The sequence below is a fragment of the Danio rerio genome, chromosome 10 (assembly GCF_049306965.1).
Source record: "Danio rerio strain Tuebingen ecotype United States chromosome 10, GRCz12tu, whole genome shotgun sequence".
In the NCBI taxonomy this organism is placed as follows: Eukaryota; Metazoa; Chordata; class Actinopteri; order Cypriniformes; family Danionidae; genus Danio; species Danio rerio.
In genome coordinates this window covers 8,990,123-9,012,315 of record NC_133185.1, presented here as the reverse complement: position 1 = coordinate 9,012,315, position 22,193 = coordinate 8,990,123, and the positions used below count along the sequence as shown (strand labels likewise).

The 22,193-nt window shown below is 36.4% G+C and overlaps 1 protein-coding gene and 1 long non-coding RNA gene across 2 annotated transcripts in view; one reads left to right on the top strand and one right to left on the bottom strand.

The window, feature by feature from the left end:
• The window catches only part of pptc7b (protein phosphatase targeting COQ7 b), a 29,581-nt gene extending 10,222 nt beyond the window's left edge, over positions 1 to 19,359 (bottom strand). Inside the window, exons 1-3 of the mRNA XM_009305138.5 lie at positions 18,893 to 19,359; positions 10,097 to 10,276; positions 2,263 to 2,461 (exon numbers count right to left, since the gene is read on the bottom strand). Of these exons, the coding sequence (XP_009303413.2) occupies positions 2,263 to 2,461; positions 10,097 to 10,276; positions 18,893 to 19,094 (581 nt within the window). The 5' untranslated portion in view covers positions 19,095 to 19,359. The remainder of the gene's footprint in view (positions 1 to 2,262; positions 2,462 to 10,096; positions 10,277 to 18,892) is intronic.
• A 63-nt stretch (positions 19,360 to 19,422) lies between these two features.
• On the top strand, positions 19,423 to 21,785 carry LOC141376304 (uncharacterized). Its single transcript, XR_012386128.1, has 2 exons — positions 19,423 to 19,668; positions 19,738 to 21,785. It is a non-coding gene; the product is annotated as an uncharacterized lncRNA (long non-coding RNA).
• The last annotated feature ends 408 nt before the right edge of the window (positions 21,786 to 22,193 follow it).

Genomic DNA, 22,193 nt, shown 5'->3' with positions numbered 1-22,193 from the left:
TATATAAAATATATTTTAAAACGACAAGTTATACAAAAGATTAAATAAGATTCAAATAATCAAAATTTAATTAGTATAAATTATGATAATCCTCATCTCAATTCTATCCAATTTATATCGATGCCCAATTTATATTGTTGAATGTATATTATAAATGACTCTACAGTATTTGGGGGAAAAACATTTAGAATATTTTAGTTTCTATAAAGTTACATGCAAAAAATTTTAAAATGAATTCTGCTTATGGATTCATTTACTTGTTCAATTATTTAGATATTTTTATATTCGTGGGTTTTGTTTTAGCCATCTAAAAATGAAAAAAAAAAAAAATAATAATAATAATAATAAAAAATCAAGTCTAAACATTCCAGCTGCATTCTTATGCATTTTTGAATAAATGAAATGATCCAGAAAATCTTAATGTGAATTAGGCATAGGCTGGTACAAGATTCTGACGGTATAATAACATTGGATTAAAATATCACGGTATGATGGTTTTGTGATTACTGCTCTAAACTATGTTCTGTTTAAAGGTCTGGGTAAAGACAACAACGTTTTCCCCATTGCACACAAAAATATTTTGGAACAGTAAACATGTTAGGCTACATACTTAAAATAAACCATTGACTCCTGCTATCTTCATTAGTTTTAATAACACAGATTTCTTTACAACTTGAAAAGGCATCTTTGGATATCTTTCTTTTATTTGGATATACACTAAAGGCCATCTTACACTGTGTAATTTTTTATAATCCTGAACAATTTTAGCATGTCATGTTATTAATGATTCCTACTTGTGTCTTTTTCGTGATGAAGAGTAGGCTAAATCTGATTTGTAGTGAGGTAAAGAAAAATGAGTTCATCAGACGCTGAATTTAAACCGAGTTCATCATCAAACATGTCAAAACATGTTGCCATGCGCATTACGAGCTACGCCACTCATGCTGATGTTTACCGCTCTCTTTACTTATGTTGTGTCTGTCAATTAAACGGTGATGGGTGGGAATCACTCAACTAGCTCATTCCAACGAGGTGTGCTATTTGCACTTAGCCTAAATAGACACTACAAAATTGTACACCTTTACATCGGACCATTTCTTTTTTAATTCACTCACAGTGCGATGTTCAGACCCAACTGCGTCCCCTAAACTCTCCCACTCTATTTTTTTTCCGTTTGTTATTAATTCCGGAGGAGAAACTTGCAAATAACACTGTTTTTCTCCAGTCCACCTTCTAAAGGAGCACCTCTGATTCACATTCTGTTCAAAGTTTCTTCTTGCTTGCTTGCTTTTGCCATTACTTTTTTTTTTGGTTTTGCCAAAGTAGACTCATTACCATTTTATTAGGGAGTTTCACGTTAAGTCGGATGTACAAAGAGAATATGTGTGGTATTCAGCATACGCAGTGTTTCATACGTCTGAATTTTTTACTGCGTACGCACATTTACAATGTGCATATGCAACGTTTTAGTTTGAATTGAATGCAAGTCTTCGTACATGAGGCCCCAGGTCTATAGCAGGCTTGTATGTTGGTATACAAACAATTTGTTTTTCAGATGTTTGCTGAATTGTGGGCAGAAAAGTAGATTTTGAAGTGGAATGTATTTTACTGTTGGAGATACTGTTAATACCCTAAAAAACTATAAAATAGTCAAGAAAAACACATAAAAATAACAACAACAACAACAACAAAAAAGTCCACATATCGTAAAAACCTTATAATAGAAAATGTTAGCGGTTTTAAAACCTTGACTTTTCCAAACCGCGATAAACCTTGAAACTGGTTATTCTCCCATGCCTAATGTGAATCACCTCTTTAAAAATACAAAACTAAATGAATCCGGTGTATTGCCATGCACTATTAGGAACAAGTAATCTATTAACCGATAAACCGGACAGCACCATCAGCAAAAACAGTCGATTATTCACAAAAGTTTAATGTTTGTCGTGTCAAAGATCAGTCCTTTCTGCATGAGCCAAAAACCAACTCAAGCAAACCTAAAAACTTTAAACCTTAACTTTCAAATTATAAAAATCAAGTTGTAAAGCTTTGAAAAAGCATCTTCCTCCCTCAAAATCTGCAGTTTCCAGCCCTCATTTCTGAGACAATACTTCAAAACAATAAAACGGGGTGATGGAAAGAGCTTCAGTGTCAGCTCGTACACTATTAATTGCAGTAAAAGCCATTCGGGCCCACATGAGCGACACCGATCTGCAGTCAGTCAGTGTGTGTATCCCCTGTCAGAGAGTGTCTGTAACCCACCTGTCGCTCAACACGACACCCTCGGCTCCCGGCGGGGCGATGGACAGCTGGAAGGGTGTGTTGAAGTAGTGCTGCTGCTCGTCTGACCGATGAACCACTTCTCCTCCTCGAACCACCAGGAAGCCCGAGTCTCCCAGATTACAGGTGTGTATCCTGTGACTGCGACGGTCCAGAACAACAATGCAAGCTGTGCTGCTTCCTAGAGGAGAATAAAAAGCATAAACAGTCACACTTCATAATAAGGTTTCATTAGGTAATAGAGCTGTGAACCTATACTGGTCTCACGGTTCGGTTACGATTATCATGCCATCGATTCGGTTCAATTCGATATCTCGGTGCATCACGGTGCATTGACTATGCTTTCCATACACAGTTTTATATTTTCTTCACAGCAGCAGTTCTTGTATTAAAATGTATGAATATATTTATATTTATATACTATTTGGAAAACAATTTTGTCATTTAATACAAACAGTCAGATATATAAACTGTAACTTTAAACAACACGAGCATTTAGCAAATAATATAAACAAATATAAATATCCAGCTCAATTTCTGTTTCTTGTCTAGTTCTCTTACACCCCTTTGATTGGTCACACCCTCAAAAAAACGGTTGCGATTGGCTCTTGCGCGCTGTGCTCTTCACAGATGAGTGACACTGATAAGCGGCAGCGGCGATCACACAGCTGATGATTGATCGATACGGTGAAGAAAACTCTGCAGACACGCGCTCGTTTCTTTATGCAAAAGTAACGCTGTAAAACAGCCGAGAACAGAAGAAAAGCCACGGCAGCAGGTCAAATGGGCCAGTGTGTGTGTGAGAGAAAGAGAGGGAGAGACAGAGCGAGAGAGAGAGAGAGAGAGAGAGAGAGAGAAATGGAGTAGGCTACTTTCATTCTCCAGATCTCAGTGAAATAGGGGCTATTGTTGTATATGTCAGTGAAAGACTGATCCAGCAAACACACACAGTGAAATTGTGCACAGTTTATGAGTTTTAATTAGTTAAAGCGCTGTGATTACCCGCAATCGCCTCTCTCGCGACAGAGCACATATGAGGTAAATGACGTCAGTAATAACCGGTTATGATTATTACTGAACCGATACCGAATTGTCCGCGTCTGCATCGCAGTGCACCGAAAAAACGGTTAATTTTGACACCCCTATTAGGTAATATTAATGTATTTACTAACATAACTAATAATGAACAATACTTGTTAAGCATTTATTAATCGTAGTTCAACATTTACTGATGCATAAAAAAATAATAATAATAATCGTAATAATAATAGTAATCTATTCTCAAAGTTGGGTTGGGAACTGGGTCTATTGTACGCAAGCTATGATGACTTCTCCTTGATATTTTAGTGCGAATGTATACCTGGCTGAGTTGTACTGTAGGGGGCGAGAATGAGTCTTCGATCCAGTGTGCATTCCTACTGTGAAATTACCACATCAAATGTGACATGCTAACATGGATACAGTTCACTACAGTGCAGGGGCGTAGCAACCAGGGGGTCACATTCCCCTCATTTTTAGAGACAGACCATTAAGAAACCAGTGATTAATAATAAAAATGTCAGTGACACCCCTGCTAGAGTGAATGTGATCAAGGTTAGCTCCACATCTAACTATCAGGCACTTGTAGAGTTTATGCGTTCGAGACCGGTGAGCCATCTGACAAAAAGCAAGTGGTACTACTCACTGCAGAGCCACTTGGGCAGAGCTGAGCTCCAGCAAGGGGGAGCTTGAGCTCCAGCTCCTCCTTCCTTGCACTTCTTCTACAAGGGATGTCACATTAAAACAGCTTATAGGAGAAGGAGGAGGAGTTGGAGCTCAATCTCCCCCTCATTGAAGCCCAAGTGGCTCTCATTCTCATTATATTGCTGCCTTGAATGTCCTTGAATGTAAGTTATCTGCTAAAAAAAGTCTGTTATTTTATGAAAAATAAATGTATGGTTTGCATCAAACAAAAATGAAGCATTGCAGTAAGAAATATTTATGATCGTTCTCCGCCATTATCTGCGCCATTATTATTATTATAACTTTAGGCAGAATTTGCAAACTAAAAAAATTTTTGGTGCTCCTAAATATTTGAAGTTGGGAGCACTGGTGCTACCAAGTAGAATAGTTTATATCAAGCCCCGAGTGTAATTTATTATTTTTGAAGTAAAACTTATTTTTGTTATTTATATAATCGCTAGGTTTAAGTTGATTTATAAATTATCAATTTTCCATTATCAAAGTCAAGCTATACATCTTTAATTGTATTATTTTAATAAATACTAATAAATAGATTTAATCAATTAAAATATTAGAATAATCACCATCTTTTAAAATGTTTAATCAGTAAAAAAATTACATTTTAATCTTTTAAAAATACAAGTAATTGACAGAAAGTGACAGACAACTATGTTACAAAAAAGATTTAAATTTCTTTTATTTTATTAATAAATTTAATTTGCATTTTAAAAAAAATCAACATTTTATACTGATTTCTAAAGCATTTCATGGCACTGAAAGCTGAAAAAATTGAATATTCAAATATTCAGCTGACAATTTATGAAAAAAATTATCCCAAATGTCTGAACAATAGAGCATTTTATTAGTTACAAAAAATTATTTTGTAGTTATTTTTCTGGCATGTCCACTAAATAGCATTTATAGTTAAAGTCAGAATTATTAGCCCCTTTTGAGTTTGTTTTTCCCCCAAATAATTTTTAAAAGAGCAAGGACATCTTTACAGTATATCTGATAACATTTTTTTCTTCTGAAGAAAGTATACTTGTTTTATTTTTGCTAGAATAAAAGCAGTTTTTAATATTTTACAAACCATTTTAAAGTCAAAATTATTAGCCTCTTTAAGCTATATTATTTTTTGAAAGTCTACAGAACAAACCATCATAATACAATGACTTGCCTAATTACCCTAACCTGCCTAGTTCACCTAATGAACCTAGCTAAGCCTCTAAATGTCACTTTAAGCTGTATAGAAGTGTCTTGAAAAATATTTAGTAAAATATTATTTACTGTCATCATGGCAAAGATAAACTAAATCAGTTATTAGAGAGGAGATTTTAAAGCTATTATGTTAAAGCTACTATATATTATGCTATTTAAAACCATTAACAGGAGGGCTAATAATTCAGGGGGTTAAATAACTCTGACTTCAACTATAGGTTAGTTTGAAATGTATCTCCAGCTAGTCTATTTGTAATAAGCTTCTCTGTTTATCACCTAACACACTCCTTCCTTCCTTCCTTCTCTCGATGTCTAGCTAAGGCCTTGAGTCTAAGTGACCTTGTCTCAGAGCGGTCACCCACAGACCTTTAGCACTCCACATGCCTTCCCAAAATAAAAGCAGGTCACTTTGAAGAGGCAAACAACTCAGCAAGACGAAGAGCGTAGCGTGACATTTCTGACAGCACGGGACGTCTGCTTTTAGCAAAAAGACCACCACTTGCATGCGTGCCTGATCATCCAATACCTCGTTTAACAATCTAACTTAGTCCTTGGTTTAAGCATTACATCAGAAACCACATCCTTATTAACTTGAGATTGCTTTAAAGGGCACCTATGGTAAAAATCTACTTTTCAAGCTGTTTGGACAGACATGTGTGTAAGTATAGTGTATAGATCGTCATATTGGGGTGATATAAACACACATTTTTCAATTTAACAACATAAAAACGGTGGACCAATTGGAGCGGTTTTCAGAGCGACCACAACTTGACGTAGGAGTGTGTTCCCCCCAGCCCCATTGATTGACTTTACGATATCCTCAGTTTGTTGATTCACGTCCACCATTTTCAGCGAGAGTCAAAGCGATATCACTAAAGGAACATCCTTGCTCTATCTTTAGATGCCAGGGTCAATGAGCTCAACACAAGATCAACATTCACCACATGATTTCTGTATCATAATCATTGGTTGTATCTTTAGGTAGGTTTGCAAACATGTGTACTTTTCATTGCGTCTACCTTAAACTTCAGCCATTCACATTTCTCGAGGTCACAGAAGCTCCCTGTGATCTTAACTAGGTGCAGCTGGAAAAGTGCATGCGCGTCATGTGCGCGTCTCTCCATTGGAATAAAATAATAAACTTGCCTGCAGGTCGCACACCAGAAGTGCCGCTCTGCATTTTAGAATTTTTCTATTCTTGTTTACCCTGATATAAACCTACGTTTAAAATTCTAAAATGCGTGGCGTGACGATTCGGGACACTTCATGTTTCTGCCATGCCACAGAGAGTGTCTGGTGTGCCGTGTCACAGCGCATTCGGTGCCTCAGTCAAGCTAGGCACTTTAAACTAGCACACAGTTGTCTGTAAAACTATACAAAGACACAAATAAATGTGCACTCTCTGCTTGGTCTGTGCCCGAGTCGTACATGTACAGCTGAATGCTGATCCTCACTCTTGCTCCTTCTCACAGTCTGTTTAAAACACAGAGCGGGTGAGCTCTTGGCTCCGCCCCCTTGTCACGTTGGGCGGGAACCCGAAACTAATTTTCATATGAAGCAACACGCCCCTAAAACAGCAAACTGTGTAAACACCCCCAACATGACACTTTTGAACACATTATAACAAAAACATCTGAACTGTGTGTTGAACTGAACCTAAACTGGCACACTCAGATAAACCATAATACTAATATAAAAAAGGGGTAAACAATGTGCCCTTTAAACAAGGATGCACGGTGGCGCAGTGCATAGCACGATCGCCTCACAGCAAGAAGGTCGCTGGTTCGAGCCTCGGCTGGGTCATTTGGCGTTTCTGTGTGGAGTTTTTACGTTCGCCCCGTGTTGGTGTTGGTTTCTTCTGGGTGCTCCGGTTTCCCCCACAAGTCCAAAGACACGCGGTACAGGTTAATTGGTTATGCTAAATTGTCTGTACTGTATGTGTGTAAATGAGTGTCTATGGATGTTTCCCAGTGATGGGTTGCAGCTGGAAGGGCACCCACTGCGTAAAACATATGCTGGATAAGTTGGCGATTAATTCCGCTGTGGCGACCCCAGATTAAAAAAGGGACTAAGCCGAAAAATAAACTTGTATTAAAGTAAAGTTAATGTTAAATGTAAAATTTGCAGCTCTGACAGATTTAATTGACTGAAAAATGGTTGCGCGTTCAGTATATGGATCACAAGTGCCCACAACTTGCACTTTGTGATCATATCTCAGTTCTGTTCTGTTGATATGTGATCCAAATATTCGCAGCTAACAGAGGGAAAATATGACCTGTATGCTGCGTTCCTATGGAGACCCTAGAGTAGCTGCCATTACAGACCATTATTTTGTTGCCCGCCAGGTCTTTGCACAGGTCATGTGACTGAAAACTATCAATAGAGTCTCAAATGGACACGTTACAAATTCAATGCAATATTCTGCACTTCTAAAATGAAAATGCAAAACATTTAACAATTGTAGAAATCTTCTATTTCTACTTAATGTCAGCAAATTCATCACGTCTACCTCCTTTTGTAATTATACTGTAATAAAATACATTATCATAATAAGCACCCACTATTTGTTTGTTTGTTTGTTTTTAATGCAGATATTTTAATGCTATTTTCTAACTACACATCATAACAAACATACAATACAGCTAAACAAAACAAAACAATTTGACATACAAATAAATAAGCATTCAAATTGAAACCAAAATAATTTTAAAAAGATAATAAATTAGTTCTGACTAAAAGACTTAATGTTTCCCAGAGATGGGTTGCAGCTGGAAGGGCATCCGCTGCGTAAAACATGTGCTGGATAAGTTGGCAGTTCATTCCGCTGTGGCGAACCCGGATTGGTAGGAGGACAAAGCCGAAAAGAAAGTCAATGAATGAATAAAAGACTAAATCATTTAATTGGTCTAAAAGAAAAAGGGAGATTATTCTAGTCAATAGGAGCTTTGTATTGTAAAGATCTAAAGCCACTTTTTGTTGTAATGATTGGAATCAATGAATTCTGTTGTATATGTCAAAGATAATAGGAGGAGGTAAATGGAACAAAAAAACTGCTTTAAATAAAAAGGGCAACTAAAATAAACACATTTAAAAAAATACCAATGATAATGTCTACGATACTTAGCTTAAAGCAAATCAAGAGCACATCTTAAAACAAACCTACATAAAGATTTAAAGACAATGTTTAAAGGTATTAAATGAATATCAGATGTATTGTTATAAATAATAACAGAATAATTATTGAGAAATCTATTTTAATCTTTCTGAAAAGAAAAACAATTAATAAAATGATAGAGAACATAAACACAGATATGACTTTTTAACTATAAAATTAAATAAGAATTTTAAAGGATTTTTCAGTATCTAGCCAGAGACTAAGGGTGCTTTCACACCTACACTTTTGTTTCTGAACGCATCTCATTTGCCCAGTTAGCGCGGTTCGTTTGGCATATGTGAACAGGGCAATCGCACTCTGTTCCGCGCCAAAGTAATCGCTCCGAGATCGCTTGAATGAGGTAGTCTCGGCTTGATTGAAACGAACCCTGGAGCGGTTCGATTGCAGTGAGAAAGCAATCCGATCCGAGCGCGGTTATATCACAGTGTTTTATGGATATGTAATAGGCATACGGCTATATGAAGAGAGAATTATGAGTATGTCGGGAAGTTTCACGAGTCTCCGGATGCCCGCAAACGAGTGATGATCTCCCGGTAATCTTGCGTCTCCCTCCCGGTCCTCAAATAGGCTACGTTGCGCACCCTTCTCACCCCTCCCCACCGCGTCTCTCCTCAGACACGTCACTCGCGCGCACCCTGTCAATCACCACCAAACCACCATCTCTTCTGACAGCTGAGCGGGACGCTGCAAAATAAACCCTGACACTTTGACCAATGTGAGGAGAGTTTACTTGCACGTGACTTGTTTTAGCTCTTTTGGTCCGATTAGAAACTTTGCAGTGTAAAAGCGAACCACTCTAAGAGCAAAGAGCAACAATGTAACAATTGTAATCTCTGTTTCGGAACAACTGAATCGATTCACAGGTGTGAAAGCACCCTTAGATATTTAAATTAGTCAACATTAGACAACTGTGACTCATCATCATATCTAATATCTATATCTACCGAGTGTAACCGCTGAGATTTTTTTAAAGAACGCCATACTGCAAGACTTTTTTTATTAAGTACAAGTTTGTTTTTTAAACCATTCTTGAATTAAAGTAAAACCTAACTGCGAAGAAGAAATCTGACACTTATAAAGTTAACTTAAACTATTTAAAATAAATCTGTAAAGAAATAAAGCTGAAAATTGTATGTATAATTATATGATAAACTTATGAACTTAACAACTAATAAAAATTTAAAATGTTGCCTCGAAAAATAAAGATTAAGATGAAGTGCAGAAATGACGTAAAAATAAATAAGTAAAATACTACAAATTATCTATTGATACCAATTAAAATACTAAAGCCAAGTTACCAAAATAGTAAAACTAAGTCAACGATATACTAAAAATTAAATCTTTTACTGTAGCTTTTTTTAGTTGATTAAATTGTTGCGTAAATTGGAACTAAACCTAAATTAAATTACATTTAAAAAGGCATTAGAAAATATTGCTAGTCTTTAATATAAAATTACACAATACTTAACGCACAATGAGACACCCGACAGCACAATCTGCCATTTTGAAGAAAAATCCACCATTTTCTTTCCTGACATTAAACTGAAAATAGCTTGGCTAAGAATCAAATTGGTACATCACGACTCAAGAACTGTGAGTCATCCTGCAGATCCTTAACTTATTTATTCTGTAAAAGCAGCAGTGTGTGTGTGTGACTCAGCGTGTGGTTTGGCGCGTGTGTGTGTCTGGATATAATCTTACCCAGCAATGGTACTTTGTTCTGCAGGAGCTCATAGTAGCCAGAGGTCAGGATGCCCACGGGGCTGCTGGGAGTGAATCGTCCCTCCTTCACCAGCCGTTCACAAGTCTTCATCAGTGTGGCAGAGAACTGAGACGGGTCCACGCCGTAATCCCTCCAGCCCCCAACACCATCCGCAACACCTGAGACATGAAGAAAAGCAGAAAGACATCATCAAAAACAAGGCCCTGTTTCCACTTGATATTAACATTCCCTTTAATTAGAAGCAGTCGACATTACTTTATCAACCTGGAATTGATGTATTTTTTAAAAATCTCATAGACGCTTGTGTTTAGATTTCATTCGAAGGCCATTCTGTCTCATTTAATCTCACTTAACATTTAACAGCGGCGAATGTAATCCATGCATTTTCATACAAAGCAGCCAAGCATGAACACAAAGTTCTGGTGCCGTTTCTCACAAAAAGTCCCATTAAGATCAGTCAGTAGATGTTTGAGTGTTCTTTACACTATAAAAAACATGAGTCTTTTTAAATTCGTTTTACATTACCTGTGGAAATGAACAAAAAGGGTTTAAGTTCAAAATGTTTTAAAGGGCCATGAAACCCCCTCGTTTCAGCAGGGTGTTTTCAAACCTCTACTTTGGAAAAAATCAGAAAAGTGGGCGTGTCCAGCTCTGTTTAGGGGGGAGTGTCGGAGGAACTAAAGTGGGAGGGTGTGGGAGTGTCTATTTGGGCACGCGCGAGTTTCAGAGTCAAAATACACACAGGAGAAAGTGATTGTGTTTAACCTACATGGACATCTGTAGTCGAATTATTTGCCAAATTATTAAATGTTGGACTTTAACTGCAGTTTGGCTCTTTCATTCAGAGAATTCATTCATGCCCCTCGCGACAAACGAGATATTTGATTCGAGGAACTGCTCTAAGCGTGTATTTTTCATGCAATGTTTGATACCGCACGGCGAATGAGAGAAAAAAAGCCGTCCGCATTTCCCGGAAACTTAGATACACACGGCAGGTAGCGTCAGAAAGCCGCGTGTGTTATTCCGGTCACTAAATGCGGTAAAAACCTACACGAGGTTAAAGTTTGGTTGTGATGCTAACGTGTTTACACTCGGTGACTCGGTGCAATAGTTAACTTAGTTCGATACGAGCAAACTAAATAAACAAAGAGTACTGGTCGCTCACTTACCAAATCTGTAGAGACAGGACAATCACCAGCAACTAGAGCAGCGTCTTTATTAAGAGAAGACTACAAGGGAATCCAGATCTCAGCGTTTGGAGATGAGAACAGCTCTCAGGTAAACAATAAACCTCCTTAGACACGTAAGTTATTGTTGTCGAGCGTCGCGTACACTGTTAATCCACACGTGAGTCTGAGCTCTCACAGAGAGAGAAAAAGAAAACGAAACTTAACGGCAGCAAACTATCAAAGCAACACTTCACGCTTGTTTTGCCAACACAACGTGGCGTCTATGTCGTGTGAACACAGTAATGAATATTAATGAAGTTGCACAATAGAGCGCGCTGATTGGTTTGAACCAAGCCTTACTCATGCATTAATGCATCACACTGTAAGACGTAATAAGACTCACTTTGGCACAGAAGCCCAGTCTGCAGGCTGGAATACAGGCTATTATGTCATGACCGTGACGCAGCTTCAAAAATTCGTTTCAAACAGGAAGTACGAATTTGCTTGAAATAACGCAAAAACAACCAATTTACACTTTTTAGTGAAATATAGGTGTCCTAATAGTGTTTTTAGCAGTGTGGGACACATATACGACTGTCAACAGCTCAAAAAATGTGTTTTGGTTTTTCGTGACCCTTTAAGGCCGTCAAAGGGTACCTAAAAGCGAACCAAACGGTACCACTATTTGGGTATGCCTTGCAAAGGGTACCTAGCACAGCAAAAGGGTACCAAAATGGAGAGTTAGATGCGCAGCTGAACACTAATGGTTTACAGAGTCACAAGCAGGAGAATGAAACAAAGAAACCACCATTCTAAAAAACACAGCCAAGTCATATCAATTCCATCATAATCCTATATACGGTTGACCCGTGCTCAAACAAACCATGTCATTGTATTGATGAAGTCACAAAACCAAAAAAAAAAAAACTCTGCCGTGTCCTGTTTTTTTTTTTTTTTTTTAACAAGGCCGTCTAAAAGTGCGAGCAGTTTGCTCCAGCGAGCTCGCGATCGCTCATGTGTGCGTCTGTTTTTTAAATAACAAACTCGTTGATCTGATGATAAGGTGAGCATTATTATTGAAGTCTTTTTACATCTGATCCTTTCAGAAACGGACAAACATGAGAGTTAAGTGTGAAAACAACAAAGGAGAAACACGAAAAAACAAAGCCTTTTGACTATTATGAACTGAAAAGTGGAATTACTTTCTAACAAAGATTATATATGCTGGTGAAGATTAAAGATACAGATAAGAGGTTTGCACTGACTGGGCTGTTTTTGTGTTGTTTTTTAACCCAAATAAAGACTAAAAGTGTGCTGTGTGTAGTTTTTCTGGAATTGGTAACATATCGGACACTGTAAGGGTTTGTATATGTTCACATATGTCACATTTATTTATTTTATTTAAATCGCAGATGTTGCAGTAGGCTATTTCACACTATCAATGGTCTGCAGTTATAATCAAATCATGTTCATAGAAAGGTTAGTAAAGAACATGTATACTCAAGCTTTTATGTGTATAAAGAATCTGCTTTATGGGAAGTGCTTCTAATATGATATGTGAACGATCCGTACAGCTTTACTTTGAGGGTGCCCTCGGTACCCCTTAGGCAATGGAAATGCAAGGCTGATAATGGTGACCCGTACTATACTGTACTGAACCAGTCAGTGGAAGCGAGCCATTATTTATCAGACTGGTGACAATGCATTTTATTTCTAGGTGTGAACAGGACCTAATCCTAAATACCAATAGCTTTAACACCTAAATTCTACTAAAGAGAGGAAAAAGGAAAAAAAGAGATGCCAATTTTGACACCGCAGAGAAAGATGGCATCTGCCGCCAAACATAATGATGTACCGACTGACTGGTTATTGTGATGGTAATGCAACATGACCTTCTGCTACAGCAAGTCTGATGACTTCATTGAACAAAGACGAGGCAAGATGTATCATTTGTGAACCCCTTCAAATTAGCAACATGAAAAATGTACACATATTTGCTGTAAGACTTTAAAAGACATGATAAGCAACATGTAAATGTTAGTTGTGTTGGTAGAAATACAAGAAAAAAAATAGTATTTATTTGCAAAATGCAGTATTTTTTAGACAAATAAAATATTGTAGTAAAGGTTGACTTCTTTTCAAACTAATATCTTTAGGATGTCTCAAAGTCCATTAAAAGTTTAATTGCCACCAACTGTTTTAAACATTAGCTACACAGCAGGCTATAAACTAATTTAAGGATTTAAGTGGACATTCTTAAATGGTGATATATTCTAAATCAATCAAATGAAGTAACTTAAAACAAAGCCAAGATTTTAATAAATTTTATTGATGTTTTATTGGTGATAACATTTATTTTTTTTAATTAATTGCATAATTAGCAGAAAGTGATATTATACTGAATCACAACAAAGTTTACTTCTGCTATTTGATGCCACAATCAGAAAGGCTGGTGGATGAACATTGATGTCAGACTCAAACCTTTATTCCAAATGTTTGCATTTCATTTCTGAAAATGATATGACAATATTTACTACAGGTAAAAAAGGCTTAGGGGAAACAGCTCTTAGAGGCAACACCCATCTGTTTACACCAGCACCCAACTGAAAGCAGATACTCCGCCACTGTCATCTACATGCCAGCATTACTGCACGAAGGTGTGACTTTTTGTGATATGCGGATCCATACTCATTTACAAGGAGTACTCCACTTTTGAGAAAAGGCTCATTTAACAACTCCTCCTGAGTTTACCTATTTTTAATCCATTCCGCATATCTCTGGGTCTGGTTCAAGATCTTTTAGCTTAGCATAAATCATTGAATCGGATTAGACCATAAGCAACTCTTTAAAAATGACAGGAGTTTTAATAATTTTCCAATTTAAGGCTGGAGTCCTTTGTGGTTTCATTTTGTAATAAGTAGGTCCACACCGAATCTGTGCGTGCAGAAATCCACAGATTTTTAGCCCATCATTGAGCCTATTTATTTACATCTGTAAAAGTGTGTAAATGTACATTTATTCGGGTTTTTTTTTTGTGTAATTTCAGTAATATTATTGACTAATTTTGAAGTGTTCATTTGATTCATATACAATGCAGTTTGTAAAGTAATATTTTCTGTCTTTTAGTAGAGATATTATGTGAGAGTCTTGCTTTGTTTACCAAACAATTGGTTCTAAATGGATTTGAATTTTAAACATTAAAAAAAATACTATTTTTCATTTCATGTATTAAGTTTTAGTTATGATACCCAAAAATAATTCTCCATAAATCCGCAGATTTTGTTATTAAGTCTCCACAGAAATAGTAAAAAAGTCCCTATTTTAGCCTGAATTAGATTTAACTGAAAAAAAAACCATTACCTGTTAATATTAGCATGATCATTGTGTGAATAAATATATTTTTAAATGCTAATAATAAAGTATCCCTCTAAAATTTCTGCAAAATCACTAAACATTGACATTGTAAACATAAAAAAAAAAATTGACATTTTAAACACTGTTTTTATGCGTTTCTCCTTTTCGTTCTTTTGCACGTTATAACCATTTTAATTTTGTGTAATCTAGTAAACATTCCTTGTTCCATAAAATTACATCAATTGATTACATAAACATTAGCTACGTTTCCATCCACCTATTTTTATGAGCCATTTTTTATATTCGCATAAAAAAATCAGTTGATAAAAATGCCAGGACGGGCAAAAATTATGATAAATGCGCATAACTGAGTAGGATAAACTTTTTATTCGATATGAAGAGATAAACTATGATGGAAACCAATTTCAGTATACCGTTAAATAGGTCATGTGATTTTGTAATAAAGGATCATGTGATGATAAAAATGTGTCAATGGACAAACCAGCAGGCTGAGCACACTGTAAAACATCTGAAACGTTGTTTTGGTCATTCTAAAACACTTTCACCAATTTCTTGCACGTCTTTTATGCAATGTTTCAGTTTTACACATAAATTTAATTTAACTACTGATATACGAGCACAATAGAAACAAACAACTTTCTAACCAAGCACAACAAACCACAACTGCTAAATCTGAAACCTTTACACAAGCTATCTAATTAGGAACACAATTGTGGTTGGTTAACAGGAAAAAACAAACATCTGCAAAAACTATTAAAGGGCAAGATATAACTCAGATGCCAATCCTCACCATTTCTAATCATGGCTAGATAAAGAACGTTTTCTGGTTGTGACAAACACATCTCTGAGAACTCTTGGAAAAGTGTTTCAATGAGCAACTTGCATCCAACTGCTAATGTGATTTCAATGCTTCACAATCTCCTGAAAATAGACTACTGCATCAATAAGGACACCACTTGAACCTTCTAGTCGTTTCTTCCTGTTTCTTAAGACCTGCTCCTTAAACTAATTAGAGTGGATAGTGAAGATCACCTACTGACCTTTATAGTAGATCAGCACAGAAGTTCACCAGACCAATATTTCAAAAGTGTAAGTATATAAGGGAAGACAATGCAACCAGTCAGTAATTATTGCAAAATAAACAGTCATGAGTGATCTCATGATGATTATATACATTTGTGACTGGGCTAGAAAAACGTTTTTGTTTTTATTTACAACTGAAATTTTTAGAGAAATCAAACCAGCCCACTACAAGGTGAACAAAAATATTACACTTTAATTTGAAGAATAAAGTAATAGAAAAATCAGACATAAAGACAAAGTGTACTACTTGCATGCGGGAAAGAATTTCTGTCAGAGGAGGCATTGAAGTTTCAAACTGAATAAAAATGAGAACTTGATTACATCTTGTTTGTCCATCTTTGATCAGAAGAAGGTTTTCTATTAAACTGGGTTATGTAGTTTCTCACAAGAAATTATATAGTTAAAGTAAAATAGAAGGAAAAATATAAATAAGATAAAACAAAAACAAGAAAGCAGGCTGGTGGCTAAACATGCAAATACAATTACTTGGCATTAAAATTAATGGAGAACAATAGAGGGAAAATAAAGAAGATTTGCACTAGATTAGGAGTTAGTTCTGAATTAAAAAGAAACTAATCATCACTTTAGACATATATAACAGAGGAAAAACAAGGTGTTTATGATTTTTAAATATAACTCGACTACAGAATTGCCTTGATGCACTTTTTATATTTGTGAAACTAAATAGACAGTAGGCATGGACTGGAATAAGATTCTGTCTGTATGATAACCTTGGATAATATCACAGTTTCGCTGTATTGTGAATACTGCTCTGCTCTAAAATATATTCTTTTTATATATGTCTGGGTAAAAAAACAATGTTTTCCCCTTTAGAACACAAAATATTTTATTTTGAGAAATGTTTAAAATATTGTGGTGCAGTGAACATGTCAGGCTAAATAAATCGAATGAATCACTGACTTTTGCGGTCCTCGTTGGTTTCATAAACACTGATTTCTTTACAATAAAAAAAACGTAAATAAAAAAATCTTACATATACCGTAGAAACAGAATAGTAGAACATTTAGGCGGTTTTAAAACCTTGACTTTTCCAACTTGCGGTATACCTTTAACGCGGTTATCGTCCCATGCCTAATAGACAGTTACCCAAAATGTATATTCTCTCAATATTTACTCAAACTTGATGTGTTCCAAACATGAGGGGGTTTTTTATACAAAAGAACATATTTTGGTGAATGTTGGATACCTGTAACCATTGACTTATACAGTATTTTTTTTTCCATGGATGTAATTACATGTTTCCAAGAAATCTTTTGTGTTTAACAGAACAACAACAACACCAACAAAACTCAGCTTGGTTTGATACAAGTCAAAGGTTCAAAGGTGAGTAAATAGTAGCGAAATCTTTGGGTAAAATGTTTTTCGCTTTAAAGCACAATCCACGTTAGGTATTTTTTTCACTGTGTGTGAATGAAGCATAACTATAGACATGCTTATCTCTGCTTACGTCTCACAACTGTAAAAGAGTAGTTTTAAATTTCTCCATCATTTTTCAATTTAATTGTGTCATTTTTGCAGTGTTTGATTTTAGAGCATTCTCTCTTTAAAGCTATTAAGGACACAGGAAAAAAAAAAGATACAAGGCTATCTCTGATTCCATATACAGTGCTCAACATATACGAGTTCACCCCTTGCAAATTTCTCATTTTAATTATAATTCGCTTAAGGAAGCTTTACAGCATTATATTTGCTTAAAATATTGTGGAAATATTTTGCATGAATTTCAATGTATTATCTTTCTATTTCTAAAGCTTTTCTGTGACTAACATATTATTTTAATAAATATATGCATTTAATAAATATGTTGTTTAAATGCACTAAAATGCATTGCCCATATTCACTAAGAAATTAATACAAATATTCATCTTTAAAATGGGGTGTACTGATACACTGAGCACTGTAATCTAAGTTTAAAAAGTTGTGATTCATTTGTTGTTATGTTTTGTTCTTGGCTTAAAACACATTTTAAAAATCCCTATGAAAAAAATTCTACAGAGCACAAAGCCAGGCACAAATGCAAATTTCTGTCGTGGAAGAGAATCAGTAGGTTTTGCAATACCATTTTATTTAGAAGATGCAAAAGGCAAACATAAAGTGGATTAATAGTGATCAGTAACCGGTTTGGCGTTATGAGTAAATTGTAACCGGTTTTGGCGTATTTTTAATAATCATAACCATAGTGTAACTGTGGTGCTGAACAGCTGGTCTGCCGCTCACGTGCTCAGTCTGAAACAAAAGCCGGTGAAGCTTCATCGTAGCACGTGAACGAACTCATCGTTTTCTTGCATTGTGGTAATACGACAACGCTGTACAGGATCTTTCCGAGTTTTCCAAATGAAAACTATTGGATATAATTTTAGAAGTTGTACCTTGGATTATAGAAAGAGAAATGTTTCTAAGGGTCAACGTGAGGACAATGAATCCGCGCCTGTATGTGTCGCTGGAACGACAACGTGATTAAACAACATGGCCGCCTCCATGCTCAACCATTCTGACCTTTACTAACAGCTCTTACAACAGTAACAAATGAGTACTTACTACTGCAACATTATACAATATATTGTAACTATACATGTGTATGCATTTAGCAAGTGTATTTCCTTTAACAGACCGGTTTACTTAAAAAATTTAAATTGACGCGTAAATCGCGTTAAACTGCTACTAAAACGAGTAAAGTGCAACTTTTAAACAACAACACATGGCATTAACGTCATTGATATACGCGCTTTCGAGGTTTGACGTTGAAATAATTCCAGTTTCTGCCACTAATAGAACTTTGGGGTTCATCGTGGCATCTTTCTAGGTGAAAGGTCAACATGGATTACCAAAGCTCGTTTAACGTTAAATTGCCGTTTTATACACATTATACGACACACACCGAGTCGCCTAGTTACTGAGTTCAAAACCCAAGCATGTTAAATGCAGGAAAGCGATCACAATGTTCAGAAAGAGGGAGGTAATTTCAGGTGAGGGCTGGACTGAACGTCCCTCACACCCTTAACATCAACAAATGAGTGCTGACATTAACCCATGAAGGTCATTTTCATAGTTAAAAGTCCCTAAAAGAACAAAACATCCCAGAGCTTTCATTTTCGACATGAATCTCGCTGATTTCCACTCACTCACCCAAGACATCCGCGGACTTGTGTCGGGCGATGAAGCAGGCATCATCCCCGTAGCACATGCCTTTCTTCAGGATCCCCTTCCGAAAGTCCTTTCCGAAGCCGCAGCTGGCCGTGATCAGACTATAGTCTCTGCCGTCCGTTTGCGAGAGTCCGCCCAGGACAGCCCTGGCAACGATCCTGCCATAGGAAAGTACCGATAACATCCCCTCTGCCGGTGTACGGTAAGCGTGTACCTGCCGAGCCCGTCTACGATCCGCGCGAGGGTGCACAACCTGAGGCTCTTTGCACCAACATTCGCCGCAGATCAACCGCACGAGCCAAAACAAGTGATCCTAGAGTCCCTTCTAAATGGCGGACGATGGAAATATATGGCTGTTTTTTAAGTCTTGGTGGATTTCACAGACGAAGTTCCTCCAGAACACTCCATCCTATCTAACATCCTCCCGCGGACTTGCTCACATTCCCGTCGGTCACCAGCGCCTGTGTTCCGCACATACGGGCTCTGCTGAGCTCACGTGACGCGCTGATGTCAGAGCGTAGTGGAAACCTGAAGACGTAGTGGAAGAACATGTGCTGGAGCGTTTTGAACTGGACATTGATACTTTTGCGAAGGAGCATCTGATGTAGCGTTTGTTTATTTTTTCCATTGCATGCGGTATGAAGCTATTCTTGACTGAGACACTTCAGTAAGATGAAACTGAACGTTAAACTGCTTTGAAGTTGTCCTGTACAGCAACTGAACGTTTTAATTGAATAACACTTTGACGTTGTGTCTCGGTAGGGCTGTTATTCATTCATTCATTCATTCATTCATATTCCTTCGACTAAGTCCCTTTATTTCATCAGGGTCGCCACAGCGAAATGAACCTCCAACTTATCCACCATATGTTTTACGGAGCAGATGCCCTTCCGGCAGCAACTCAGTACTGGGAAACACCCACACACACTCATACACTACAGGCAATTTAGCTTATTCAATTCACCTATAGCACATGTCTTTGGACTGTGGAAGAAAAGGAAGGAAACCCTGGAGGAAAGCCACACGAACATGGGGAGAACATACAAAACTCTACACAGAAACACTATCTGACCCAGCCGGGACTCAAACAAGCAACCTTCTTGCTATGAGGCGACAGTGCTAACCACTGAGCCACTTGTTGCCCGAGGATTGTTTGTCATCGATAATTAAAATTGAGTAAAGTAAAACAAGAAACACTGAGTTAACTGAATAAACATTTTGAGAATTTGAATATGGGCTTTTAATATTTTTCTGCTTCTGGTAGTACCTAGACTAGCAAAGTCGAGTAAAGGAGGTAGAGCCTTCTCATTTATGGCTTCTAAACTTTGGAATAGCCTTCCTGATAATGTCGAAGGCTCAGACTCACTCTCGCAGTTCAAAACTAGATAAAAGACCTAGCTTTTTTTAGCAAAGCAAACACTTATCACTTAGCAGTTTGATATATGAGTGTGCTCCACACAGGGTTTTGCATCTTGTTTATATACACTATGAACAGCAGCTACGCTAGTTGATCTCTTTATTTTCTATTTCCACCTGGGGATACTCATCCCGAGGCTTCAGACTATGCAGCGCACTGATTCAATCCAAGATCAGCGATGAGATGATCCCAAGGTTCCATAATCCTGGACCAGGCCGTATCCTGAGCAGCTGCTGTGGTGGTCATGGAGGAGTGGAGAGCTTGAGATTGATTCCTGTGACGTTCCAGGGACAGATGAGTCTTCGCTGAGGTCCAGAATTCTCCAGCCTCCAGCGCCTTGACTGCAAGTCTGCACAAGAAGTTTGACCATAGAAGAAATCGTTGTGCCCAACTGAACCTGGTTTCTCTTGAATTTTTTTTAATTTCTTCACTTTCGCTAAATTTTGAATATTTTCCCCGCCGCTGTCGCCACTGACTTGAATGGTTCGGCACCTGTAGAGCTGCGCATCGATGGATTTGCTCTTCAGTGTTTGAACTCTCAGTAGTGATAATTAAACCACACTGAACTGAACTTAAACATTGAAAACTGGACTAACACTGTTTTAATTTACTATGATTTTCTATGTGAAGCTGCTTTGACACTAACTACATTGTAAAAGTGCTATAGAAATAAAGGTGAATTGAATTAATATGTAACTGGATTTAGTCCTACTAGATGCTGCCACTTTAGTGACTGAAAATGAGTTATTCTGCCTTTATATAATGGGGTATATGCAAAAGAAATATACATTTTTAGTAATCTGGGAAAAGCACATTCGATTAACTGTATGCTGTTACAAAATCGGCAAGTTTAAGTTTAAGTGATATACAATATAAAGTGGGTCTCAGAGTGTACAAGCAGCACTGCATTAAATTACATTTTCCCCGTCATGTCTTTAAAATATGGACGTTTATTTTACCCCAGTAAATTCAATGTAGTTTCTCCACTACCCTGCTGATCCTGACAGTTCATGCATATAAAAGTGCTTTTTGTCTTGTTTTACAGTTGAAAAATGAAATAAACGATGAAGTCTATTTAACTGGTTATATTTTAATTACAACATCAATGCTGTAAAAAAAAAAAAGTATAATATTGAAAAAAAAAATCACAATAACCGTTTACCAGAAGTGAATCATTATGGTAAGAAACACTAGTTCTGCATGTTTCCCATTAGCACTTCTTGTGTGTATAGCCTCTTGTTGTTGAATCACCGAACACCGCCTCAATAGTAAGTTGCTTTGATCTAGAGCATCTGTAAATGTAAATTAAATTTTTAACAAATCTTGATTTATTGACTTTTTGAACTTAAAATGTTGGTATTGTAAAGTTAGTATAAACATGTCTGAAAATAGACTTGTTCTAAATGAAAAATATTTTTTCATTATTATTATTTAAAATAAAAATGCTTTTTAGCCATTTTTTTCGTGTGTGTGTTTGTTCGTTTGTTTTATATATATAATATATTTTCTTATGTCAGCTATTCGCAAGAACATATAATTGAGTTTTGGGTAGTTTGACTCAAAAATAAAATGCTAAATAAAGTAATATTTGTTTAAAGCATAATTATAATAAAAACAACCAAAAAGCCCTGACAACATTCGCTAAATTATAATGTAAAAATAAAATATGAAAATAAATGCAAACTATTAATGAAAACCAAAATAAATCACTGATTGGAGATTTGTGCATTTATTGTTATACATATTTAATATTTTAATTATTATTTAAAAATATATTAGTAATTCATTTATGCAATTACTGGATGTTTTTTTATATAGCAGTCTTTTGTGTAGCAGTTTTATAATAATAATAATAATAATAATAAT